The following is a 27,836-nucleotide window of genomic DNA, read 5'->3' on the forward strand; positions in this document are numbered from 1 at the left end:
CCAATCAGCGGAGGCTTGCTTCGTCAGAGCCAATGGAGATGCACGGGGCGGAGCCTACCCTCTGCCAGCGGGGGAAGGGCCGCCCCGCTCGGCGCCGCCATTTTGGCCTCTGAGAAACAAAAGAGTCGAAGCCGCTGCTGGCGGGGAGCTATTTGGCAGGTAACCGCATCTCTCGGTTTTTTATTACTGTATTATTATTATCATCACCACCAACATTACCGTTCCCACCCTTGGGTGTCTCAAGGTGTGAGGAGGAACCGAGGAGTCTCATCCCGTCTCGGGATAGGAGCCCAAAGGTCCCTTTCATGCCGGCTTGAGAAGAGCCGGTGGCAGGGCCACCATCTTCCGCCCCTTCTCCCTGCGGGTGGAGCCGGTTGCCACATCCGCACCCCGGCACCACGTTGCTTTCTCCCGTCGTCCTCAGGCAGCCCGCCTGAGGTATTCGGCTCCCTCGGCTCCTGTAGCCGTTGAAACCCCAAAAGCGCCGCCGTGGCAGCGTCATTGGAGGCAGCAGAGTTAGAGGGAGGCTTGCTGTTTCCAAGGGATGCTTCTAGGAGAGGGGTAGGATGAGGAAACGAAGCCTTTAATGTGCGCCCTATCTCCCCCCCCCCAACCCCACACGTCCCAGTACCAGCCAGGTATCAGTGAATATGGTGTGGGTCCCCCCCCCTCGTTTGTCTCTCTGCAATCCCCCTCCCCATTTTCTACCCGGCAGGAATTGGTTTGCCGCTCGGTATATCTGAGCACCGCTCTCTCGCGCTCTGTGTTGCGTTTGGCTTGTGATGTGGGCCCGCATCACCGGGCATCCAAACTGAAAATGGTCGGGCGGGGGTGGGGAGGAGGAGAAAATTGCTGCGAACATTTCAAACCCCCCCCCCCTTTATTGCGTTTTTATTATACATGCACTTTTATGTTGGGTTTGTTTTAACACTTGAATCGTCATCCTTCTCTCCTTGGGTGAGATTTCTCTTTTCTTTATCTTTCCCTTATCGGAAGGTGTACGCAGGGTTAGAAAACCTTTCGCGTAGGGCCAGGAGGTCATAAAATGGTGAGGTACTTTGAACTTCTGGGTGGGTGTGGTTTAAAGCTTTTATTGTGATGGGAAATGCATGAATCATTGTTACTCTGCAATTTTGAAATAAGCTGGATGACTAACCAGGTACTTGTATATGCCCTCCTGATTTTTTTCTTTCTCCACATGTTGCACCTGCCTGGTGTATTTGTATGAGATTTGTATCATAAATTTGGAACATCTTGATCTTACATTGTAGTAACCTATTACTGTAGTTATTTAATTGAATGTCTAATTGACTTCTTCCCAGGCAGTACACCGTGTGTTGAAAGACCTTTTATTGCCCTGAAAAAATATTAGCAGCAGCCCTGAGGTACTGTGGTTGTTTTGACATGCACATGACACAATCATGGTGTTCTGTATTTCTGATGTAATTTTCTTATGTTTTGGCCTGATTTTATAGCACACCATGCCCTACAGACTTGCTGTGGTTGGCATATTATTAACATGGCAAAAAATAAGTCAGTATCTACCCAAATAACTTCCTCTTAACAGCTCTTAACATTTTATTAGAATGCTTTTTCAGAGCAAATTGCTCAAAAGTGTGCAAAAATGTAGGTAAAAGAAAACAAACACATGGAAGAAGTTCAGTGATTACTAGCAGTCATGTTGAAAGTTAGTTGAAATGTTATGTGAACAAAGTTGTAACCAGAAGGCAACCAGTGAAGTAGCTTGCCAGGAGACTGCAGGAAGCTTTGGAGATTCCGGAATGTTGATAGAAATGCATATGGTGGTCCATGGCCTCTTGAGGAGGGGATGTGGATTATTATCTGTACCACATCAACCTTAATAGCTTTCAAAAGCATCCCAGTTTACAGCCTGGTACAGAATTATCCAAATTATACAGAATACATGAAGATGGCTACCATATCTTAATCATTGACAAAAGATGTCAGCCTTCTTGCCAGATGGTTATAGTGAAAACAGCTTAAGTCACCAGTGAGTACTTCAAGGCTCCATTGTGCAGTGAGCAGGAGTGGTTATTTCCCATCAGTTATGAGTGATCCTTCAGTTTCTAGACAACAGACTGTCAACCATCATTACATTGGCCGTGTCACCATATTTTCCACATTCTTCTGATATGTGATAAGGTATGATATAGAAGACAAGCTGGACATAAATTGGCTTATTTAGGATAGGGGTATTTAACCTGTAGCCTTCCAGATGTTGTACTACAACTCCTGCCATCCCTTACCATTGACTGCGGCCTGGGGTTGATGGAAGCTGAAGTTCCAACATCTGGAGGACCACAGGTTCTCAGTCCCTGATTTAGGATTTATAAATGAAATTAACGGAGATATATTGCACATAGTCAGTTTATAATAAATGCTATTGACATCTTAGTTAACTGGATTGTTTTGGTTGTTTACACCCCCTTTGCCAGTAAGGGGCAGTACTCTGTTGCTTGAGGTGAAGTATTTGCATAATCCAAATTTACTTATGTGAGTTCCCCACAGTCATTGGGGATGTTTGGCATGTGAGAGCCAAGATCTTATAGCTGTCTGCCAGTCACTTCACAGCCACCAGTGATCCTTCCCTTGCATGTTTAAGGGAGTAAAGGTGGAGATCTTGTTGATGGATGGGGTGAAACTACAAGACGTCCCACCATCTTCTAACCGTTGACTTCACTAGGAAGCAAAAAGTAGTAGTTTCTACAAATAGGGATATTATTAAAAGTGGGATTTGGGCAGTGTTAGGAAACTCAGATATATAAGCTAATCGCCAAATGGTGCCTTAAACCTAGGTTACTGTTGTCAAAATGAATGTCTAGATGTCTTTTTCCTCAATGTGGTTTTTTATTACAATTTTTATTCATTTCATTCCTATACTGCTTTATATTTTAAAGAGAAAATCTCAAAATGGTTAACAACACATTAAAACATCAAATAATACAATCCAGAACAAAACAAATTCAAGCTTCAATGAAAATATTTCAGACTGTTTCCCCCATATTTATTTACCTACTTAATTTATATAGCTTCCCCATAGTAGAAGTACTCTAGGAAGCCAGTGTGGTGTAGTGGTTAGAGTGTAGGACTAGGGCTTGGGAGATCAGGGTTCAAATCCCCACTCAGTCATAAAGCTTCCTGGATGATCTTGGGCCAGTCATAGCCTCCTAACCTATCTCACAAAGTGTTTGTGGGTATTAACTGAGGAAGGAGTAAACTATGTACACATTGGAGGAAAAGGTGGGATATAAATGCAATAAATAAGCTTTTCTGCTTACCTTCTTAAGAAAGCTGGAGGGGCCAGCCAGATGGAGATGCCAGTTGTGAGCCTGGTATCCAGAGATTTATATGTAGTTGCAACTGGACCTACGCCTGTCACAAAACGCACCTGGCTGATTTTGAACACTGATGGCCAATGAAGGGATCCCTCATCCCCCTCACACAGCATAGAGCCCATTGGAGATGGTGGTGATGACACAGATGGCTGTATGACCCCCTTGCATTTTCATAATCCATTTAGCTGAATTACTTGGGTTGGAGAGACTAATGCCTCTGCTATCCATTGCAACAAGCTTGCTAAATACTTTATAAATAAAATGATGCATATCTGTTTTGACTAGGATGCCATATTTCAAGTATAGATAACTTTAGCACCCCTTTACAGTTGTACCTCGGAAGCCGAACGGAATCTGTTCCGGAAGTCTGTTCAACTTCCGAAATGTTCGGAAACCAAAGCATGGCTTCTGATTGGCTGCAGGAAGCTCCTGCAGCCAATCGGAAGCTGTGGAAGCCCCTTCAGATGTTTGGCTTCCAAAAGAGGGTTCGAAAATCGGAACACTCACAAGGTACGACTACATTTATTTGGAATGGGCAAGCTAGTAGTATAGATGTCTGTATAAAAAGTTTCACAGAATCTAAAGTGAGATGAAGTAGAGCCTGTCCAATCTCCCCAGGAGGGTATTTTGGAACTGGCACCATCAGTGAGAAGGCCCTGCACCTGATACCCACCAGCCATATTTCCAGTGAAGATGAACTGGAGAGTAGAGCCCCTGAAACCATTCTTAAGGAATGAGCACATTCATGTAGATGGAAGTGGTCCAATTCCGCTGAGGGTTTTAAAGACTAAAAGCAACACTTTAACTTGAGGCCAGAAAAAAATGTAGTTGATATCAGTGTGTTATGTCCTACACACTAGCTAACATTCTGGCAAATACACTTTGTACCAATTGCACTTTTAAAACTTTGAAAGCAGCCACACATAGACAACATTGCACCAGCTCAGATGATTACTGTGATTTATGGATGTGACTAGTGCGTGAGTAACGAGTCAAATCCATGCTTTCGAAGTAAGACCACAACTAGACAAAACTGATAAAAGGCACTCTTGCCTGCTTACATAGTCTGATTAGTTCCAGGAGTACCCCCAGACTGCATACTTAGTCCTTCAGATGGAGTTCTGTCATTGCCTGCATTAAGGATCATTTTGTTTGCTCCCATCCATGCCAAGACTGACTCCAGATACCAAGTTGGAGTTTTCACAACTTCTCTGTGGTTAGAGGATGGAACGAGAGATGGAGCTGTGTGTCATCAGCATACCAATTGTACTACATTTCAGAATTCCAGATTATGTCTTCCAGTGGTGCCATTTGTAGAATAAACAATGCTGAATCAGAAAGCACTGAAGTTGTCATTGTAGTGGACCTGCTGAAGTAGGATGTATGTAGCATGATGGATGAAATTATACATGCTGTGAAAGGTGAGGTACATAGCCTAGGATCCTGGGAGCAGCCCAACTTCTGGATGCCCAACTGATATTTGTTATAGACACATGCTTCTTCTCAGTTAATATTCAGCATGCCATCTTCCATCCCTTTTGGAAACCAAAGGCATTTTGATCAGTGTAAGTGCTTTGGTAATAGGAACGTTAAGCTGGGTCAGACAATTTATCAGTTGAGGCCAGTATTGCCTACTACTTTGACTGGCAGTGGTACCCTACTTGCTACTTGATTTGTTTTTACACTAATGATATCAGTTTGAATATGGCACCCTTTTCATCAAAAGTATGTGCCCTGAGCTACAGTTCCTCCCCCGATAAGGATTGTTTACTATATGAGACTGTCCTTGAATGGGCATTTATATCATGGCTACTACACTCTACATTTGTATTCATCTTAAAACACACCATATATATTATTTCAGTAATCCTAACAACTACAGCTCTCTTAAGATTGATCAGTATTATTAGTTCCATATTTCACATGTACAATGGAGGCTTGTCTAAGGCATCCAAGTGACTTTCTAGTTGCATGATTTGAATGTAAAACTAACTTTTAATAGCACTGCCTACTTTGGCCTCTGACCCTACCCCACTAGTTTGTCCAGAAGGGAATGTGGCTCTCAGACTGAAAGCGTTCCCCACACTTGCAATGATCAAATTTTCCATGTTTGTGTTTAGTAAAAAAAGCTAAAAACTTTGAAATGAAACTGCCAAGTTTGCATTATATTGTATTTTCAGTTGGCATCCATTAATTCTTATTAATGAACTTTTTTCTGTGGAAAAATAAAGCATTGGTGCCCCACATAACTTCTAAGTACTCCTTGTTCTACAGCCCCATCCCAAGAAGTAGGAAATTGAAGAGCTTGTATTTGATGTTGGTAGGAAGACCTGGCAGTTCTATGGCTGGTCACAAATTACAGCAGTAGCAACTTTTTGGGAAACGAGACCTTGAGCTTATGTGTTACGCCCATTCAAAAGCATTCAGAGTAGTTTTAAAAGATGATGCACACACATTCCATTCCAGCAGGCTGCAACAGTGAGAGATAATGGGAAGCAGGGCCAGTCCATCAGTTATGCCTGAAAAACCCAGCTCCACCAGACCTACTCTCCTTTAACTGGCAGCAGCCATTCCAACAGCAAGAGAAAAGACGCTGTGTCTTTCTGCCAGCTCTGCTGAAAGGACCAGCTTCATCAAGCTTCTCCTGTCCCTAAACTCTTTTTCCAGCTAGTCAATATAAGAACTACATACCACGGAGAATTGTGGGTTTGGTTCCAGACCACCACAATAAAGTAAATATCACAATAAAGCAAGACACACAATGCTTTTTGTTTCCCAGCGCATATAAAAGTTATGCTTACATTACAGTGGTACCTCGGGTTACATATGCTTCAGGTTACATACGCTTCAAATTACAGACTCCACTAACCCAGAAATATTACCTCGGGTTAAGAACTTTACCTCAGGATGAGAACAGAAATCGCGTGGCGGCAGCAGGAGGCCCCATTAGCTAAAGTGGTGCTTCAGGTTAAGAACAGTTTCAGGTTAAGAACAGACCTCCGGAACGAATTAAGTACTTAACCCGAGGTACCACTGTACTGTAGTCTATTAAGCCAGGCCCCCCTGGCTGCAGGGTGGGAGGGGGAAAACCTACACACATAGGATCTCCTCTACAGATGTTCCCCCTCAGTATGCATATGGCAAAGGGTGGGTGGCATGATGGCAGAGGTAATAAGTTTCTCACATGTCAAATTCATGAGGGAATCACCCAACTAGGGCTGTGAAGATAGGCTGGAGCACAAAATAAAGTTATATTAGAGTCCTTTGCTGTTTTCTTTATAAGGGGGTCTGACTGTGTCATTATTTTTTCAGGCAAATTAGAACTTTTTTCTTAAGCAGATGGCTCTGTTTCCGTTAGTTGCAAATCTCTATACAGTAGGCCTGCCACTTACATGAGGGTTTGGTTCCAGGGGTCCATATGCAAAGGCAAAATCACATAAAGCCAGCAACCCCTGGAACTACCCTCCTGTGTGACCATCCCTGCCTGTCTGGATCGGACCTTGCCCTCTGCCTTGCTAACCGGGCACTGGGATCCTTCAGGAGCCTTCCTGCCGCCTTCCTAGAGACTGGAGGGCTCAAAAAGCTATTTTCATAACTGGTTTCTCCTGCTCCCCATTTACGGTATTTTTCTGTGTATAAGTCAACTTTTTTTGCTGATTTTTTTTCAGTCAAGAATTGATGGTCATCTTATACACAGAATGTGAATGTGGGGCAGGGCTGGAAAGCTTGACTGCTTTCAGGCTACACTGTGGGGGAAAGGCGCTTTGCTCATGCTCAGAGGCACTATTTCCCCCTCAGCCAGGAGTGAGCCTGGTGTATGGAGTTCAAGCTTCACGTGGTATCCTGTAGACGCCTCGTCGCCCTGTCTGGAAGACTCTACTCTGCCCGCCTTCCTAATCTTTCAGCTGACCTTCCAAAGTTCCAAAGTTTGGTGACTTAAGCTGTGCGGCTGCCAATCCGCACTGAAGGTGTTATTCTGGGGAGGGAGGGGGTGGCTTCTCTGGCTCCAGTGCCCACCTGCTTCACCTTGCCCTGTCCATGGAGATGCAGTTGGCTGCGAGCACTCCTGGATTGCTCCCAGCTCTGGTGGCTCAGAATCCAGGACCTGGACGCTGCTGCTTTGTCTTCATGCAGAGTAGGATCAGGCAGGTTGCAGCTTAGGCTGCAAAGCGCGGGAGGGCAACAGACGAGCCCCCTCTCTTGCCCACCTGTTTTGATCCTGGGCGCTTTCTGCCTGGGCTTGAAGGCAATCTCCCAAAAAAAAGCTCTCCCTGGCTCTAAATGAAAAAAAACTTGCCCGTTTTCATGTTTTAAATACTGATTTCTTAATTTTGGGTTAAAAAAAAAAGAGATCTTCTTATACATAGGGGCATCTTATACATGGAAAAATACAGTACGGTCAAACCTCAGTTTCCGAACGTCTCGGCTGCCGAACGTCTCAGAAGCCAAACACCGAAAACCCGGAAGTGAATGCTTCTGTTTTCAAACGCATCTCGGTAGTCGGATCGCTTCTGAGGCACGTTTTTCAATTTTCCCCATTGAACTTGCTGACAGCCCTTTGATCCTTGGTTTTCGAATGTTTTGGAAGTTGAACAGACTTCCGGAATGGATTACGTTCAAAAACCGAGGTTCCACTGTATTTATTTTTCGGTTGCGTGCCTCAGGTCCCAATCACGTATGTATATTATGTGTTGTTTGCGGGCCCATTGTATAGTATTTAAATCAGTAGCAAACTGCTGTGACTAGTAGAAGCAATCACTAGAAGTTAACAGGAAATGAGTCACAGTAGGCCTGTAAATGAGTAAAACTGTAAGGTGCCATATATTGGAACAATTTCAAGAGGTGTAAGTAAGAATAAGGGTGTGGTCCTACCAATGAAAAAATATATTATAAAATCACATAGAATAGCTATATTCTGGTGAAATGCCTGGCAGGTATTCTAACGTCATTCTAACAAGGGTATTGAAAACAATAGCTACCTTAATCATTACCTTGTTTTTTTCAGATTTGCCAGTTCTGTCCGATTACTTTTTGTACCAGTCTTAATAGGGCTTGATTTTTAATAAAAAAATTAGTTTACTTGTGACAACTGTTTAATATGTATCTACAAGTATCTATTCAGGATGGATTTAACTATGCCTACCTAGACTTGTCCATACTTCTTTCATGCTTTCTTTTCCCCTTCCCCTAGGTGTACATGGGAGTTATTTTCTCCTTGCTAGGCATGGCCTGGGATGTAGTAGAAATAGGCTGGGCAATAGCACATGTATTTCTATCCCCACTCCCCTGTGGCTGTTTGCCACTTTGGGCCTTGCCCCTGTTAGATGGATAAAACAGAAGATTGATTAATTTCAATATGTATTGATTGCAACAGGGATGATGGGCCATCAGTTAGATTCACAAACAATAGTGGTAAGTGGTACCTCGGGTTACATATGCTTGAGGTTACATATGCTTCAGGTTACAGACTCCACTAACCCAGAATTAGTACCTCGGGTTAAGAACTTTGCTTCAGGATGAGAACAGAAATCGTGCAGCGGCAGCACAGCGGCAGCAGGAGGCCCCATTAGCTAAAGTGGTGCTTCAGGTTAAGAACAGTTTCAGGTTAAGAACAGACCTCCAGAATGAATTAAATACTTAACCCAAGGTACCACTGTAATGCTAACTGAATGTATTCTGTTGTTGTTATCACATATACAGTGGTACCTTGGTTCTTGAACTTAATCCGTCCCAGGAGTCCGTTCGACTCCCAAAACAGTTCAGAAACCAAGGTGTGGCTTCCAATTGGCTGCAGGAGCTTCTTGCGCTCAAGCGGAAGCTGTGTCGGACATTTGGCTTCCAAAAAACTTTCGCAAATCGGAACACTTCTGGGTTTGCTGCGTTCGGGAGCCGATTTGTTCGACAACTAAGCTGTTCAGGAACCAAGGTACCACTGTATTACATTCTTTCTAATGCAAGTAGATGTACACTCATGGAAACTCATAATAGAACGAATCTGGACATTGCAGACAGAACCAACCAACACACAACAAGCAAGCATCTTTCCAAAACCTTAAGGCTACATTTTGTTCGAATGATATTTTTTTTTTGGGGGGGGGGGTGTCCAATAGGGTGAGTGTTTGTTGGGTTGGGGGATCCTCATATTTCAAAAGAGTGTCCAAGCTGTGTTATTTACCGGTAATCAAATTACAGACAATTTTAACCAAGTCATTTTGTGTCTTGGTATTTTGTATAGTTTGTGATAGAAGAGGAAAGCAAATTTTTGAAGAAATATTTTGCTAGATAAATTGAAATTGATTAGATGCCACTAAATAAAGCCCAGTATGGTATGTTATAAAATGTATAATTTATTAAGTGACAAACTAATGACAATCAGTTCAAATACGGAGTCCACACCCTACTCCTGCATTGTTTCAAAATCCAATAACCTTTAAAGAGGAGAAGTGAAAGAGAACATGGGAACAGTGGAAAAAAACTTACCCTGCAATGGAAAATTTTAATCTCTCATGCAAGATGCAGAGATGCTAAACTGGATCTTCTACAGATTATTATTATTTTTTTTGTCAGCTACACAATGTGCATTGGCTTGCAATGCAATTAAGAAATCAGCTATATCATAGAGGAGCTTTTACTTTATTTTACCCTGATCTTGTACAACAGGTGCATTGGAAATCTGCAGCCCTTCAAATAGTTGTTGGACTATAACTCCCATCAACCCTGACAATTAGCCATGCTGACTGAAGGTTGCAATCCAGCAATATCTGGAAGGCCAGAGCTCCCCCCTCCCCTGCTGTATCGTTGTTCATTTAACGGCTCTGTGCATACATGGATTCGTTAAAGCTGCATCATAACCCCAACCAATGTCACAGAATTGTGACATTACCTGTGTATGTCAGAAATGTGAAATACTATTTATCTGTTCTCACATTTTCACAAAATTCATCTGAGATTGTCTTGTCAGAATTCACGTTTCTTGGCATTTACCAAAAATGGTCAGTTCTTGTAATATGTACATGTAAGGTTTATAAATTAGATAGTTGAGGAGGCATTGCCCTCTTGCCTTTAATGTGATCTTGCAGTTTTCTAGACTGATACACTGCACTTTAAAGGTTTCACCTTGCATTTACTTAACTATGTTGTTTGCATGTCCTTTGCTGACTGCAGGTGTCCTGTGAGAGTACAATGCAAATAAAAGCTGAGCAGTGTAATCATGATATGGTCATAGATCTCCTGAAATTACTTTTAAAAGTTTTAACAAGGAAAATATTTGACTGCTTTTGTCGGTGTTATTTTTAATAATTCGTCTTTCTTTATATAAGAGGGGATTGTTTTGTAATTAAAATGATAGTGTATTAAAGCTTATGTGCCATTTGGTTGTTGAAGAAGTTAAGGAGCTGATTTCTCCCCCTCCCATGCCCCAATTATGATTCCAGCAATCAGCATGACGAAGACCTTCCTCTTTTTGCCCCTCTCCATTTGTACAGCTAATGATGCATGAAGCCTAATTATTATTAACCCCAGTGTAGTTTTTAGTTCTACCATACTTTCAGAGGCAATCATCTCTATCTACTGTGACTTTTATTTTGATTAACATTATGCAAAAAATAGACTTACATTTCTGCTGATCTTGTTCTTTTGAATTGCAAGCCACCAAACAGCATTCATCCGTACTGTGACATTTTATTTCAGATGTGTGTGTTCTAGACTGATAATAAAACTTTCACCATTTTCCATGGTTAAGATGTGATGCTTAATTTTAGATTTAACTTCCACCAAGGAGATTTAAGGATCACATGCTTTTAAATAGTTGAAATAGTCTCTACACGTCCTTCCTCAAAAATAAGTTTTTTTGGCAAATATGCAATAAACAGTTCTATTTTCTCTTGACCTCTTTTTGTTCTTTGCACTGTTCCATCATTGTGTTCTTGCTTTACTTGTTTGTTTGTTTTTTCTCTCTCAAGAGAAACTTTGCTTCCATCCCTGCTGCTGATGCTGATTTCTTATGGAGCTCTGCTTTATTAACCTCTTGAAAAATTTCCATTCATACATAATGCTGCTGGTACTGACGTAATGAATGCAGTAATAGGACTTGAAGTAGGATTTCCATCCAGTTATGAAAGCCAGTGTTGGAAGTCTGTTGGTATTTAGCATAGATTTTGATCTCTAAAACTAGAAAAACTAAACTTTCTGAAACAAGATAGATAATGTGGGCTCCCTGTTAAGTCAGTACTTACTTTTTGCTCCTTGTGAAGCTAGGAATGGGGACATTGAAATGTTCTTCTGTTCTTGGTATCCCGTGAAGGTGACTAGAGATGTCTTCTGGGGACTGGGGCGGCTGTGAGGCTATTCACTTCTACTGCCCTGATCCTTTGGACAAAAGGATAGATAAAAGTATTATGGATGGATTTTTCGCCTCTCCAAAAGCAGGTTTATGTGTGGAATGGTAATTCTAGCAATTGTGAGTGTAAAGCCAGAGGATTATTCCTGGTTCATATGAAATGAAAGGGAATGATTTGGGAATAAACTGCATTCTCAGCTTCTCAGGAGGAACTTCCATGTGTAGAGAAAAACCAGAACATATTAGTCTAGTAGGGCAAGAAAATCATTGTAAGAAGTAGCTGGAAAATATTTATTGTAGGTGTCCCAAGTACCAGGGAACTTTCTGATCCTCAACATCCAGTCTCTTCCTTGATGAGTAGGTAGTCTGTTCATTTAAGCAAAATAATTGAGTGAGGGAGGGGAGACGGGCAATTTGGTATTGTGAAGAGTCTGCCAACAAAGAGAGGGATGGAAGGAGACTGATGTGAAGGAGTTTCACTCACGTGGCTTGCTCATTGGGAAAGCAAGAGTTTTGCAAATTTTAAACTTTAAATATTCCCATCTCAATTCAGATTCCCTTTACTCTTTTTAAAGTAGTGACTATTAATGGCTCCATTCATATCAACACCCAATGTTTATTCTAGGTTTTGTATTTCAAGGATGCATTTAGTTAAATGCTGAATGCTCGAGACTGTGCATAGCCAGTATTTTGGATAATTTTCTAGATAGTTTAATAAATACTTGAAATTTTTTTCATTAAGGGGATAACTTGTAGTTAGGCAGAAATGAGAGAGCAGAAATAATGAAAATGAAGTAGAGAGAGTTAGCCATTTTGAAAAAAAGAAGACTTTTAGAAAGGCTATTGCCAAAACAAAAGCATTTGTTGTATTTCAGTAATTGAACTCCATGTTCCCAGGCACATGGGTCATTTTCTACATCTCAATATTTAAGTAGGATATTATGTTCTTGGGGAAGATTGTTAATAATTAAAATACTTTATGTTTTATACTCAGAAGATTTAGCAGGAGTTAAAACGCTTTTCCTTTAGAGTTATATAAATGGTATTATGAGGGAAAAGATATAAAATCCTGTTTGGGGTGGAAGTGTGAAGAATAAAGATGCCGTTGTTACCTTGATCTAAAGCAGGAATGGATCATTGGAAAGCTGTACATAACAAAACTTTGCCTAGGGACATCTAGTAGCTTAGGATTGCCTTGAACTGCATTAAGACAGGTTTTTTAAATGTCAAGTATGCTGCAAGCCCCCCAGGGACTGTTTTTAATCCCTCTTAGCTTACACATGGACTTCTGACCAGCAAGATCAGTATAGGTAACACAGTGTCTAGATTGAAAATGTGCAGTAAATAAAACCATGAACCATGAAAACTTAGTGAAGTGGTTAAACACACAAGTTATGAATTGTGAAGCCTGTGATTTAGATCTCTGCTTCACCATATGCTCACTCTGAGGTATCATGCTCTGGTATGGGAACAATAATGTAATCACAAGTAAAATTCCAGGGAAGGGAGGCAAAGACTACTTCAGGGCCTGCTCCAGCTGCTTTTCCCCTCTCCCTCTCAGATGTGTGTGATCTACTGTCATCTACCCAGTGGGAAGGATTCAAGGAAGAGAGGTGATGTTGATGGTGATGTCTGCTCTCCCAGAGAAGACTATTCCAAAGAGTAGATGCCAGAGAGGGCCAGCTCCACTTCTAGATCTTGACAGCATGTGAAAAGGTGTAGAGCCCATGTCAGATATTATGTGAGGAAGTATGTATGAGAAGATGCTCTGTGGTGTGGTATGCAAGACACAGGCTGTTTAGGACTTCAAAGTTAAATTTAAAAAAGCAGCACCTATGAGTTGTGCTTTGAAGTAAAAAGACAACCAGTGAAGTCACAAATACTTTAATGCACATCAGTCAATAAGGGACTGCAACATCTGGACTAATTGTGATGCTTTTCAAATCCATTTTCAAGGGCATGTTAATAGGAAATGTTTTTCTGTAGTGTAAGCAGGAGGTTACCAATGCATGAAGAACAAAAGCAAGATTCTGTTGCATAATACTGGAATATTATGCATGCCCCTGTATGAGAGACAGCTTTTATGCTCATGTTTGAAGGTGGGGCCTGTTGAATCATGTCCTGGGTGATACCCAAGAGAATGCAGTTTTGTAAATACACACAGTTCAGCATCCTCTGTGGACTGCTCTGAACATATACGAAAGAAAACAAGTTGTGAAAGCGCTTGAAAAATTAATGAGCTCGCTGGGGAAGAGTGGAGAGTGGCATACGTTTGCGTATCAGGTGAAATCTGTAGCAAATACATTTTTCTGTGAGGATCAGAGGTTGTAGAGATTATTTTGACCAAGTCTTTATGTGTTTGCACACATGCATGCATTTTCTGTTACGATGACAGAGCACAATTTCTTGAATGTATTGTCATGATTACAATAGCTTGTTTATTTGGAAGTAAGCTAGGGTTGCCATATTTCAAAAATAGACTCAGTGTCTGTTCTGAGTAGGAATACAACCCAATGCATCTTACCCCGAGTAGATGATCATTGGATGCATCTTTATCTGAGGGTATTGCTATCGTAGAGTAATTCATTGGAACTGGAAAAATAGTGCCATCTTCTGGATAGAAGTGTGTTGCAGAAATGGACTGGATGCAATAGTAGTTAGGTAGTCAGAATGTGCTTCACACCAGTAAGCCATTAAGAGTAAACATTAGGTATACTCATTGCTTATCTTCTGTAGTATCACAGGTATGAAATTATTGAGCTCAAAATATTTTGTTAAGTGTATTTTCACCGGGTAGTGTGCCTGATGATAATATTGTTATGGTCCAGCAAGTATTTGTTAAATTTCTGTTCACTCTGCCGAGGGCAGCAAACAACAAAACAATGCACAAAATTTGAAAACGATCTAAAATGTATCTTAAAAAGAATTAAGTATCCTCAGTGCTAAGAAGTTCAATATTATCAGTATCACATACACATCTATTGTTTAAAATCCCTCTGTGTGTCTGTGTATGTTTGTGCATGTGCGCGCGCACACACACACACACACACACTTCTAGAAATTTATCAATTTTTATAAAAAAGAGTTGTTTGTTTCTGCAATCCATTGCCATTTAAGTTTTAAGATAAATTTTGTGCACACCTACTTGGAAGCAAGGATCTTTGAATTCTGGGATTTATTTCTAAGATGACATGCTTTGCACAGCTTTGCACTGTGATCCTGTACTTGGGTCTATCTAAAAATAAGTCTGCGACCTAGAACACTTTGTGGTCTCTCAGCATTAGCTGCATGATTGTTCATGTAACACTCTTTATGGGAGAACCAGTGGTCACATTATTTTTAGCTACAAATCTTAAAGACTAAACTATATTAGACCTTTGCTATATTTGCTAATAGGATTTAGCTCATCTCTGCTTTTCTTTTTCAAGATGATCAAAATAGACCATTGAGCTTCAAAATGTGTGATCCTCACTCTTGAAGACCACTATAATTCTGTACGATATAATGTTTGTCATCTTATAAGGAGAAAAACATATGTAGATACAGAGTTAACTTTTAAGATTATCCTCCTGTTTAAGTTGGAGATAAGGTTGCTAAGAATAAAACAAGCAATGCTGAACATACTACTTTTATAGGAATATGCACAATAGGTATTGATGTGTTTTAAAAATGAGGGGGATTGTGAATTTCTGTCTATTTGTGTGATCTATGTATGCACAATTTTCTGAACATGAATTCTTTTTAGTTCTCTTTTTGGAAGCTGCTCTCAGAAGTCTAAAGCTTTTCTTTAAACTCTTGAGTTCAAAAAAGCTAATTTGACATTCTGATTCATTTTATATTTGCTGTTTATATGTTTTTAAAATCAATTTGTATATTTTAATATATTTTTAAGTACCATCCTGAGAACCTTTGAGTTAAAGTGCAAAATACAAACTCACTAAATAATAATTAAATGGAAAATGCTTGTGTTTATTCTTCTGGGACCGTTCTCTTAAAAGCTCAAAAAGCTAAATTGCAAACTCCTTTATTACCCGGGGAGTTCAAAGTGGTGTTGAGGAACTCTTTTCAAAGGCTAGTTTAGGTTGTGGCCAGGCTCTTTCTTTTTAAAATGAATAGTAATAAATAGCGTGTGTATGCATGCATGCAGACTAAAAGAAAGGAAGCATCAAATGGAAACACTGGTTTACAGTGTTATTTGCATGTTCTATCTACGACAGGCTTTAGAAAGCTAGATGGGTATCCGTAATATGATATAGAGAAAAGAGTGGAAATGCGTCATTTATCTACAGTTTTGCCCTGTGGACTATTGTGCTGATAATAAAATGCTGCAAGGGTTAGCAGATTTGAACAGCCAAGAGAAACAGTGCGAGTGCTTCTCCCCCTTCCACTTTCTGCATTGACATTCTCCCTGCTCCTTCGTAATAGGCACGCCTAGTAGCTGTGTGCTAATCCCAATTGGCTAAAATTGTGAGAGGCGTGGTATGCAGATTATGGTATGACCTCACTCCTGTTTGTCTCAGTGCTTAGAGCTTGTTGGCTCTTTTCAGTTTCTGCTTCAGAGCGGAGAGTTTCACTTCTCTTTCTCTCAATCTCGGTTGCGAAAGAATCTGTTATTTGTGCTCTTTCAGACAACGTTGCTAAACGAAAAGGGATTTTCTTCTGTTTCCATAGACTTTCTAGCGGGAATAAACATATACTGGAGAAGCGATCTCTGTGTGAGCTGCCTTCACAACTGCCACATTGGTGTGTCTAATGTGCTACAAGGATGAGCCCGGCATTTGGAGCTATGGAAGTGGAGCACTATTCCAAAGGCGTCCTGCTAGAGCCTTTTGTTCATCAGGTTGGAGGTCACTCCTGTGTCCTCCGGTTTAATGACAAGACCATCTGTAAGCCCCTTATCCAGCGAGAACACCTGTTCTATGAGACCCTTCCTACAGAAATGCGTAAATTCACTCCTCAGTATGAAGGTATGTTACCAACCTTAGAAGGGGGTTGGGCTTTTTTATTCCTTTTGTAAATCCAAATGTGCTGTTTTGTCTCTAAAGTCTCTTATGCTGAAGAGATTTTAGGGGGTTTCTTTTCATGCATTTTGATATTGTCTGAGCCAGGCTGTGGAGATACAGGGTGGAGATGCTTGCCAGTGGGTCTTTGGGCTGAATAACAGCATTAGAGTAGAACAACTCTGCTGATGATAGCCTATAGATCGGCCTTAGGCACAGGTAGGTAAGTATATTGATAATAGCTTGTAAATGTTTTCAGTAATAATGTGCTGCTTCTTTCTGATTTGTATGTATGTGTGCACTTTTTAAAACAAAACAAAAAATAAACTGGATAAGATTTGCTTGTCTTACAGAAGTTTATTGTGGTTCTTTGGATTCTTTTCTACCTCTAACAATTTGGTCAGCATAGCAGGGAAGTTAAAATTTACTGTTAAAACATATTCAGCTTGTTTTTGCCCTTAAGGAGATGGGGAAAAAATGCGGTCATTAGGTAGGCAAAAGGTGAAATACCGTTGAAGAGACTGTCTCAGATGGTATGTGGGAGTAGATATTCCAGTTCTTAGCATTGCATTAGTTGACCAAAACTTTTAACTTTGAATGAGGTACTACTGGAATTTAATTAAAGATACCCGAATTTTAAAAATCTGATTACCTTTTTACATTGTATTATATTTATTCACTGAATAAAGCAACCACTATTTCACCAATTAAAAGACTAAGAGATGTCTCTTAGTTGTATTGCTATATGATGTGCACGCTTACTGAAACATTTGAAAACTTCTCATTACAAGCTTTTGGAATGAATAGATGAAAATGTACTTTATAAATGTTTGATAGAATGTAATAAATTGTACTAGCATATGTGGTTTTTCTCTTTTGGAGATGTGTGGGAGGGATTCAGGGGTAAGGGGGGGCCTCATTTGGTCCATCTCTGTTGTTTTTTCCAGGATAAAGTCAAAGGCCATTTTCTAGCTGGCTTCCCCCCCTTTCCTGTAGCTCTTTCCTGTGTGGGCAGCAGGACTGTCAGTCAGAGCTTCCGCACTCCCTACCCTTGCTACTGTAGGTCCCAGAGCTGCCTGCCCTTCTCAGAAGTGCCAGTCTCTCGCCAAGAACTCTAGTGATGAGCGGCAAGAATGTACAGATTGATTGATTTCAGGATAAAGAGAGAGGACTGAGGAAAAAAAGCCCCATTCAGCCAGTTGTTACAACTTCTGCCATAGCATTCCTATATGGCACTGTCAGAACTTTCCTCTAAGACTCTCAAAACATAAGACAATGCTCTAGAGACTCTGAGATGAGGAAGCAAAAATGCTTTCAAAGTTCACCATGTTTTGATGTATCTCAGTCAAATTTGTTTTGTACTTCATTTTGTTATTTCCTTTGCAAGACTGCTACATAACTGAAATCAATAAAATATATTCCCCCAAGGAAAATAAAAATTGTAAAGTTAAACGTGGTGATTCTAAGTGGAACCCTTTGAATTAGTTGTCTGTTGTAATGTGTGATGTTGTTCTTGTTTTGCTCTGCTCTTGCAAGCCTTTCCTTTTCCCTGGAATCTATTAACCCTCCTGAAAGCCATTTGTTTGGATAAGTGCTTTTAGCTTTGCTGTTAAGCAAAACTTAAAGCTTTTGGTGTTTCTGTGCAGGGCACATTTCACTGCAAGATGTAAATATACAATGTTTTACATCTCTTCTAGGGACAGATAAGTCAGATTTTTAAAAAAAGAAAATAATAAAAAATTTCAATAATTGAAAACGTCTCCTGTTATTATTTGATTCCTATGTGATTCTGCTCACGAGAAGAATCTCCTGTATCATTAATGTGTTGTCTTCATGATAAATTGTCTTCTCTGTGAGGTGTCACTTTGTCTAGATGTTTTGATATTTGTTAGGTTGACAGATGAGTTTTGGCCTGTGGCAAGATAAAAAACTAAGGACTGGGGTAAGAGAAAAACCAAAGTTGCTATATTCTTAGTGCAAAATTATGTTGTGTTGTAAGCTGTATATGCTTCTCATTTCTTTAATTTTAACTGTATATCTTATTTTTCCTCTGAAGGTGTGGTATCGGTAAGCTTTGAAGAGGATGAAGATGGAAACCTGTGTCTAATAGCATATCCATTAAATGGGGACCATGATAACTTGGAAAGCCTAGATAATTCTGAATGTGAACCTAAAAATAAATTGTTACGGTGGACTAATAAAAAGACTGTATTGCTAGAAAATGAAAAGTTAACTAAGGAGTGGGTTCGACAGCACCGAAAAGAAGAGAAAATGAAAAGGTAACTAAAAAAAGAGTAAGCAAAGCAAAAGCTAATATCATGATTCTTCTGTGTACACTCAAATCTCATGAATTGCAAAAAATAAAATAAAAAAAAAGGAATGCAGTGCAATCCTAAGCATTTTTACTTGGAAGCAGTTCCAATTGTATTTAATGGGTTTCCTTATAGATGACTGTATAAAACTACAGACTTAGTGTGGTAAAACTGGATAGGGTTGTATACTGTACATTTTTGTGCCTAGAAAGTCATTTTTCAAATTTAAGTAAGGAGCTCTGAAATTCTAGTTTTTCAGGCCTACAATATATTTAAGTTGATTGATTTCAGGATTAGATTGAGGCATTTTAAGTAGGAGAAGAATATCTGGAACATGGTGTCATTTGAATCTTGAAAGTTATAAACTGTAGCAACTGTTAAATAATGCTCTTCAAATATATATATAAGAGGCCATGTTAGGCTGATGCTTCAAAAGCAATCAAAAATATTGTGGCACCTTACAAACAAGGCACTTATTTATTTAGCTTTTGTGGACTAGAATCAGTGCTCATCGGATGCCAATACTCTTTTAAAAACATGGGTGAAGGCTTGACTGAGAAACCATGGGACAAATTACTTGGTTAATATAAGAAAGATAGTGGATACCACTTTTTAGTTTAAAAATCATTGTGAAATAGGCTAGTTGTAAGCAATGCACGAGTGAAGGCTAGCAGAGCACAAATATTTTCAAATGATTTTTGAAAGGCTAGGATACTTCCACTTGACCACTAATACTAAGGTTTGGTTCTTATTTTTCAGCCATAAGTTAGAGGAAGAATTCGAATTGCTGAAGAAATCTGAAGTGCTGTATTACAGTGTGGAGAAAAAAGGAAACATCAGTTCTCAGTTTAAACACCATAATCCTTGGAGTATGAAATGTCATCAGCAGCAGTTAAAGCGAATGAAGGAAAATGCAAAACATCGGAATCAATATAGTATCCTTTGTGCAAATAAATGAATGACAACTGAACAAGAACCACATTATCGTAGGAACTGAATAGTTAAATATCAAATGTGACAAGTCACTGAAACGGGAACTTTTAGACCAAATTTGTGTTTCTCAGCATTGGCTGATGGAAGTGACTACAATGTACTATTTTCTGCTGTTGGAATTCAGGCTCTCACATAGTTCTTAGGTTGATGCTACATAAATCTGCAGACCATTTACCTTTACAGTAGCCCGCAATTGATGTGTAATCTCTGCATTTGGTGGAGGATATTGATGGTAGTGCTGTTGTCTGCATTATGTAAGGAACCATGTTGGTCTTGCTTCAGTCCAAGCCAATCTACCTCTAAGCCAGTACAGTTTGTTGAGGAGTGATCTGTGCTGACAGTGGTATGAGTACAGATGTGCCTTTAAATCAAGATATTCCTTAGTGCACATCTAATTTTTATAAATGGAACCTCATGCTTTAATTAGTGGATAGACCCAGTGAAGTAAAGTTCTGCTGTTTCTTTATGTTGGAACCACCAGCATTCTTTCCTCAAATGGCACCAGAGGGCTTAATCTCTACCTCTCATGATCCTCATGATCACACATTCAAATGTATCTTGGTTTGCTTTTTTAATCGGCCCAAAGAAGTATGTATGTTTTTTTGTTCAGTTGTATGGAGAAAAATAATGCTATCTTAAGAGCCAGCAGCTTATTGTCTCTTCTTCTCTATTTTTTATTTCCAGTAGAATATCTGATAGAGGGAGATCATGTTTAACACATATTCTTTGTATATAAAGAGCTCATGTGCTACACGTAAACCCACTTCCCTAAATCATATAAATGCAGTCTACAGGGATTGGCTTGTAGACACCTCGACATTCTGTGATTGCCATTGGAGGCAAATAGATAAAGGGGTCTGTGTGCCGAAAATAATAAATGTGCTGCTGGTTCTCTGATGTGGCACAAAGATGATGTTTGGCTGTATTTTGTCTTTAAGTAGCCTATTTACTGTATGCTTCTGGAAATGAATGTACAGGGGTACCTCAGGTTAAGAACTTAATTCATTCTGGAGGTCCGTTCTTAACCTGAAACTGTTCTTAACCTGAGGTACCACTTTAGCTAATGGGACCTCCCGCTGCTGCCACACGTTTTATGTTCTCATCCTGAAGCAAAGTTCTTAATGCGAGGTACTATTTCTGGGTTAGCGGCGTCTGTAACCTGAAGCGTCTGTAACCCGAGGTACCACTGTATAAGAACTGCTAATGGGTTTTTTTCAGGGGGACATTAAACCCTTAGAACACTGAAAAATGTTCAGTGAAAATACGCAGGTTCTCTGCACAAACCTTGTAGAGAAATTTTCTGATGGAGTTGTCTGAAATATTGATAACTTATCATCAATATCTGATTGGGATAGTTTATAATATTTTACTACAGTTGAGAAGAGCAGCTGAATAGTTTATCCAAGGTTATACCTGAGTTATGTGTCAGAGCAAAAGCTTGCTGAAGCCAAATTGATTGTTTGACAGATTCTGTCCTAAATCTCCATCATCTCAGAGAACAATGCTTTTCTTTGGTTTGTGGAAAACAAGGCATTTTATGATACAGACCTGCCTGACTGTTAAAATCAGCAGGGGAGGCCTTGCTGGGGGAGCACTGCTATTTGAGGCCCAAGAGGTAGTGGTATTCTGGGGACCTTCTCTGTAGTTACCCCCCCCCCCCAATATGCCCAGTTATGGAACACCTTCCCCATGGCAAAGGGGCCAGCACTCTACCTGGCACTATCACCAGACTCTTTTCATTAGTCATCTGGGAGCAGATGAGTAATTTTAGATTGGGTTGTACCCCCCCTTGCACTATAGTAATTTCTGTGTTCCAAGTAAGGTATTTAATATATTTTATTGAATGTTCGTATCCTGCCCCTTGTAGTGAAAGGTGGATAACAATGAGTTTAAAATGCCAGTCATTAATAGTGAAGTTAAGCTTTACAAGTTCTAATATAGGGGCAACATTGAGAATTTTAATTATTGGTTGAAACATTTCTTTATTTCGGCTTCAAGTATAAGAGTAATTTTGGTCACAGTTCTTCCGAGCTTTCCTTAACTAAACAGAATTTATCTTACTGGAAAACCTAACCTCGCGTTATGAGGTGCCTTGTGTGTTAGATCTCAAGATGGGAACCCGGCAGCATGGAGATGATGCATCTGAAGAAAAGAAGGCAAATCAAATCCGGAAGTGTCAGCAGAGCACTTCAGCAGTTATAGGAGTCCGAGTTTGTGGTATGCAGGTGAGTTTCAGAAAGAGCAGGAATGAATAGTTTCTGCTTATTAGACTGTGAGTGAAACCAATTTCTATTTGCGTTTTCTTCAAGTGGAAAAATTCTGGCTTTCCTTAGGCAAGGATTGCACTGTTCTGAATTTTGTGAGGTACTGATTACAGTTGTCATCAAATAGTAGAATTAAGTGCAGTGGCGCTGTACATTTCTCATTATATATTTCAGGCAATTTAAGAATGGTGTCCTCCTTATTTTCTCTAATTCAAAAAAATTCAGTGGTGTTACTCATTTTAGGCAATTTTGTAACCTTCCCACTTCCTACTTTTCTAGCTGAGAAATTTTACATTTTATTCACCATCTTGCTGAAGAAAGCTCCAGAACGTAGCAGTATCACTGTAATCAGGCGGATGGGCCACTTGAGAGCAATGCTCTTCCTTATCAAGAGCGGAGAAAGTGAGCCACTGTGCCTTTCTCTCACCATGCATGGAATTTGCTATTTAACCATCAGGCTGTCCTTGATTAAGAAATCCAATATGGGAGATGATCACAGAGAGTTTGTTTCCACATGCATGTGCATGGAGTGAAGCATGCACTCAAAAATCCTCTCTAGCAATGCATTCTCTTCCCTCCCATACTAGCAGATTGATTGATTTATTTTAAATGCAGATTCTGTCCTGGAGTCCTGAAAGACTAAATTTGAATGCAGATAAACTGCAAATTATTCACGATACTAATAGGCTGCACCCTTGCTTTTTTAAAAAAATAGTTTTTATTAAGGATTTTTTTGTGGTAGTCTGCACTAAGTCTTTGTAGTGTGCACACTTCAGAAAAACAACCAAAGGAAGGCTCCTTTCACAAATAACATGATTGTAACTGTAAGGCAAGCTGTTACTATTTATTTGGGTGTTTGTTTGTTTGTTTCACCTTTCATTCTGGAAAGATTTCTAAGACACCTTGCAATTTAAAAGTAAATAAATAAAATTACATTGAAGCTGCTTCTTTTCCCTTTGGATCATTGTGGCTGTTCATGTTGACTTTGATCGCAACATATTGCTCAAAAGGACTGACAGCTGGGTGGAAGTTGCCTAGCCGTGTGCACTTTATTCCCTTCACTGCAGGCATTTTCACTGTCCAGAGGTAGAGTAGGTGGTAGCAGTTAGCTGTTCTGCTGCCTGGCTGTTTAGTTATTCCCTGTAAGTGAAAGATGCAAGTGAATGGGGCAGTATGGACAATAAAAATAGTTAGGGCTCCTTGCTTCTCTGCTGGCTCTATGCATCCTTTTATGCAAGCTTGGTTTGAATGGAATGACTACTATGAGAGAGGAACTTTTCATCTTTCTGTACAACTAGAAGAGGTCACCTATCCCACTTTTTCTTTCCTTTGTTACTTTTAGTGGTAAACATCTCTGTGCTTTCCCTTTAACAGCAGCATCTCCTTTGCAAATGATGCTTGGAAGGTATAAACATGGTATTCATAGTCCCTTTCCTTATTTCAGGCTGCAGGATATTGCTCCAGTAGTTTCTTAGTTCATTCTTTCTGCTTTTAGAGATCCTAGTTTTAGTCACCATGCTTAATTTTTATCCATTTGAGGGCCAGCTTGTACCGTCATTTCAGTTTAGTCTTCAAGGACTGACTCATTAATCTTTGCTACCATTTTAGCAGATACTAATACGATTTGTTATGGTGTGTTAAAATATATTTTCATTGTCTCAGTTATATGCTTCAAGCTATTGATTTCTTCTGCGATGTAGACATACACAATAATTTTATTTAAAGGGCCATTTTCCCCTTCCTGAGATTGCCACCAGTAGCTTTTCAAAATGAATTAACAAGCATAGGCATGATACTGCTGTTATTGGGCTGAGTTACCAAATGCCATTATGCATGTTGTAACTTGACTTTTGAAATAGTGGCCAAGTAAATTCCTAATCCTACTTAAATTCCATGGTCTTATTTCATCAATGGAAAAACAATAATATACACCTTAAGAATCTGCTTTGGAATTAAAACGTGTTATATATGAATGATTTGGCAGTTAGAATATTCCACCTCTGACTTCCTTCAGCTATATCAGAAGACTTTTGAAAAGTTTTCATTCTCTTCTGAAGCATATAATTTCTCGAGGGTTTTAATTCAAAGTTACTGTTTCATTCAGTGCTAACAATTCCTTTTCTTGCCTTGTATTTTCTACAGGTTTATCAGCCAGGTTCTGGCCAGTTAATGTTCATGAATAAATACCATGGAAGGAAGCTTTCGGTCCAAGGATTTAAAGAAGCACTTTACCAGTTCTTTCATAATGGGAAATACCTGCGAAGAGAACTCTTTGAACCTGTTCTAAAGAAACTGACTGAATTAAAATCAGTCTTGGAGAAACAGGAATCTTACCGCTTTTACTCCAGTTCTTTGCTCATCATTTATGATGGAAAGGAATTACAAGAGGTAGCCGTGGACTCTGATCCAGAAGACCTTGAAGGCCTTTCAGAGGAGTCTTCAGATGAATCGGCAGGCGCATATGCCTATAAGCCTACTGCTAGCTCAGTTGATGTTCGAATGATAGACTTTGCCCATACAACTTGCAGGTATTACGGAGAAGATAGCGTGGTGCATGAGGGCCAAGACACGGGTTATGTTTTTGGACTTCAAAACTTAATAGTTATTATTAAAGAAATAAGGGATGAAAGCAGTGAATAAACATTTAGAATGCAAAGCAGTAGAAAGCACTATAGTGACTCTTTGTATTCCAGAAATATTGACCACTTTCTGGTGGTAGCAACCTGTACAGACTCTGTTGGGATGGCCCCATCAGAGTCAAAGCTGTTCGGGCATTTCCTTTTAGTGGTGCTAGAGTTAGCACTGACACATCTGGGTATCTTTATTATTTATTTTAACTCTCGTGAACATTCCATATTTGATTATTCAAATACCTCTGTTATTCCTGTGTGTATATATACCAATAAAATTCTTTTTGTTCATTGTAAGTGACAATGTTCTCTTTCCAAGGACCTGGGATGTTTTTGGTCATTTTGTTAAAACAAGCAGATTATTATCCCTTGGTTAAGGTGGACAGATCTTCCCTTCACATCTTTTTCATAAAGTGAAATATTTATTGTTAAGAGGGTATCCTAGTGTATTCCTAGTATTAGACTCACCCACAAATAGTAGAACCAGAACAAGTTGGAACTACCTACAAGTAGGATTTCCTTGCTGGAGAGTAGGTGTTGGAGGAACACATCAGGAAGCCCATGTTGCTGGAGTCTGCACTATTCCCTCCAAAAGCGATTGGTGACCTTTTTAGAGGAGTCCATAAGTCTTGCCTGCAAATGGGTGAAGCCTTTTGCGGAGCCTTAATAAACTAATTAAAAGCACCCAGTTGATCCCAACAATCAACAGATATATGAGATGTATCACACCTGCTTTAAGATACCAAACGCACAGGCCTTGGCAGCTATGGTTATTCCCAGCTCTTACCTATCCTCATTTCTTGGTCTTTCTAATCATGTTGTGGAGCAGGGCATTTGTTGTTTTTCCTCTTTGACTATTGCATTATCTGCTTCTTGCCCCCCCCCCCGCCCCCACTGGAGCCAAGCTGGGGGTCGACTCTTAAATGTAAGCATTTTAACTCTTCCCCTTAGAGCTGTACGGTATGGCTTTTAAGTTGTGCCTGTTGAGAATTCACATAAATTGTCCTGTGTGAGATCTCTTGCTTGTGTCCTGGGCATGTGTTTGGCTTCAGTGTTTATTTTTCACCATGTTATCAGAATATGCAATTTCATTTTATGTCCTGAGCCAAGTCACACACAGTTTTCCAAGGCAAGAAATAAAATGTTTTTATTTTATTTCAAATAAGAATAATAATTTTACTATTTCTAGCCCACCTATCTGACCAGGTTTCAAAGGGCTCAATCCCAAAGAAAGACATTTATGACCAACACATTCTGTTTATAAGCAGTACAAACCTAGGACAGCTATACATCTTTTCACAATAACTGAAACCAGGAAATACCAAAGAATTCATGCAAATGAAACAGTGGATTCTGCAGTAATCAACAAGCCCATCTCCCTCATATGATTATGCTCTGCTAATCAATTTTAGTCTCAGTGAGGTCTGCTATATGATACACTGATGCTGTTAATGAAACTGCACCTTCACATAGGTACCTAGCTCTAAAGCACGGCCTTTACCCACATTTTCCTTAGTTCTCTTTGATGCTTGCTTGTCTTTGCCCATGTATGTCAACTTTCTCTAGCTTTTCTGTGTGCTATTTGCCCTTTCACTGCTGGGTCAGCCAGTTGGTGTGAGCTGGGATGAAACTATAGAGCAGGGGTCAGCAACCTTTTTCAGCAGGGGGCCAGTCAACTGTCCCTCAGACCATGTGGTGGGCTGGACTATATTTTTTTGGGGGGGGGGGAATGAATGAATTCCTATGCCCGACAAATAACCCAGAGATGCATTTTAAATAAAGCCCACATTATACTCATGTAAAAACACCAAGCAGGCCCCACAAATAACCCAGAGATGCATTTTAAATAAAAACATACATTATACTCATGTAAAAACACGCTGATTCCCGGACTGTCCGTGGGCCGGATTGAGAAGGCAATTGGGCCACATCCGGCCCACGGGCCTTAGGTTGCCTACCCCTACTAAAGAGTGCCAGAGTGTGATTGCCCTTCGTCAAAATGTTTGTGTTGGAACTGAGACAATTAGAAGAGTGCCCTGCATGAAATGTTGGAGTAAAAATTAACAACATACTGTTGAGCATTAGGTGAATACCTTTAAAAAGTCATGGATGAATTCCACACAAATACCATTCTTCATTGTGGGTCTGCTCCCTACCCCGTTATTCCTAGCCCCGTCTTAACAAACCAGTGACCGCTAGCATAGCACTCAACCACACACACACACACACACACACAGATGTTCACTCTTGCACAATCGCTCCTGCACATGCTTGCCATGTGCTCACAGCTTCACTGGTCCTGAGCTGGCCCTCTCTGGAGGAATGAACTTGTAGCTGCCCTTACCACCTCCAGTGCTAGCTTCAGATGTCCAGCTACGTAGGTCAAGCTTGCCTTAGTTCTCTCTTGGCTGCTTTTTAATGGATGCAGCTGCTGAAAAGAGGTGGATGCTTAGAAATGTGTCTTCTGTATATCTGAACATGTGGACTATGGGGCTGCTGGATGACTGCATCTTTGCTGCTTCAACACTCAGTAAAATACACTATAATAGTAGCAAGATCTGCAAATGTTGGCTTTCCAGGGGTGAGACAAGTGGGGTGAAAGGTGATTCCCCCCATGACCTTATAAAATTAAGCAATAACTTGACCAAGCTGTACTGTGGTCCTATTCAAACAGTGCTTCATTGAGCTGCCTTTGATGCCTTCAGGTATCCTCTTTGTTCATCCACATCATCTCTGCCCTTAAAACGGTTTTAAAATTATTAATACGTGTTTGGGAAATCTGTTCCTAGTATAGTACTCCAAGCATATAATAATCGAAAAGCTATCAAACATTCAAACTGTGAAAGCTCAGTTTTTAAAAAGAAATTAAGTAGCAAACAATTCATAAATATGGTTTTCTGGAAGCGGGGGGGGGGGGGGGGAGAGATGTTGAAAATAGCAAAA

At 40.0% G+C, this 27,836-nt stretch overlaps 1 protein-coding gene across 1 annotated transcript; it reads left to right on the top strand.

Annotated features, from left to right (window-relative positions):
• Window positions 1-25,190, top strand: IP6K2 (inositol hexakisphosphate kinase 2). Its single transcript, XM_080996817.1, has 6 exons — window positions 1-159; window positions 16,366-16,661; window positions 18,751-18,973; window positions 19,766-19,941; window positions 22,049-22,224; window positions 24,406-25,190. The coding sequence occupies exons 2-6, from the start codon at window positions 16,460-16,462 to the stop codon at window positions 24,901-24,903; spliced, it is 1,275 nt and encodes a 424-aa protein (XP_080852943.1). The 5' UTR covers window positions 1-159; window positions 16,366-16,459; the 3' UTR covers window positions 24,904-25,190.
• Window positions 25,191-27,836: the final 2,646 nt, after the last annotated feature.

This window comes from Podarcis pityusensis (genome assembly GCF_964106645.2).
Source record: "Podarcis pityusensis genome assembly, chromosome: 2".
NCBI classification, from domain to species: domain Eukaryota; kingdom Metazoa; phylum Chordata; class Lepidosauria; order Squamata; family Lacertidae; genus Podarcis; species Podarcis pityusensis.

Bases quoted from the DNA above. Each gene is read 5' to 3' on its own strand.
- IP6K2 (XM_080996817.1), top strand. From the start codon at position 16,460: ATGAGCCCGGCATTTGGAGCTATGGAAGTGGAGCACTATTCCAAAGGC. The intron at 19,942-22,048 runs GTATCCTTTGTG...TTAACTAAACAG, and splicing joins AAAACATCGGAATCAATATA to AATTTATCTTACTGGAAAAC. The intron at 22,225-24,405 runs GTGAGTTTCAGA...TATTTTCTACAG, and splicing joins TCCGAGTTTGTGGTATGCAG to GTTTATCAGCCAGGTTCTGG.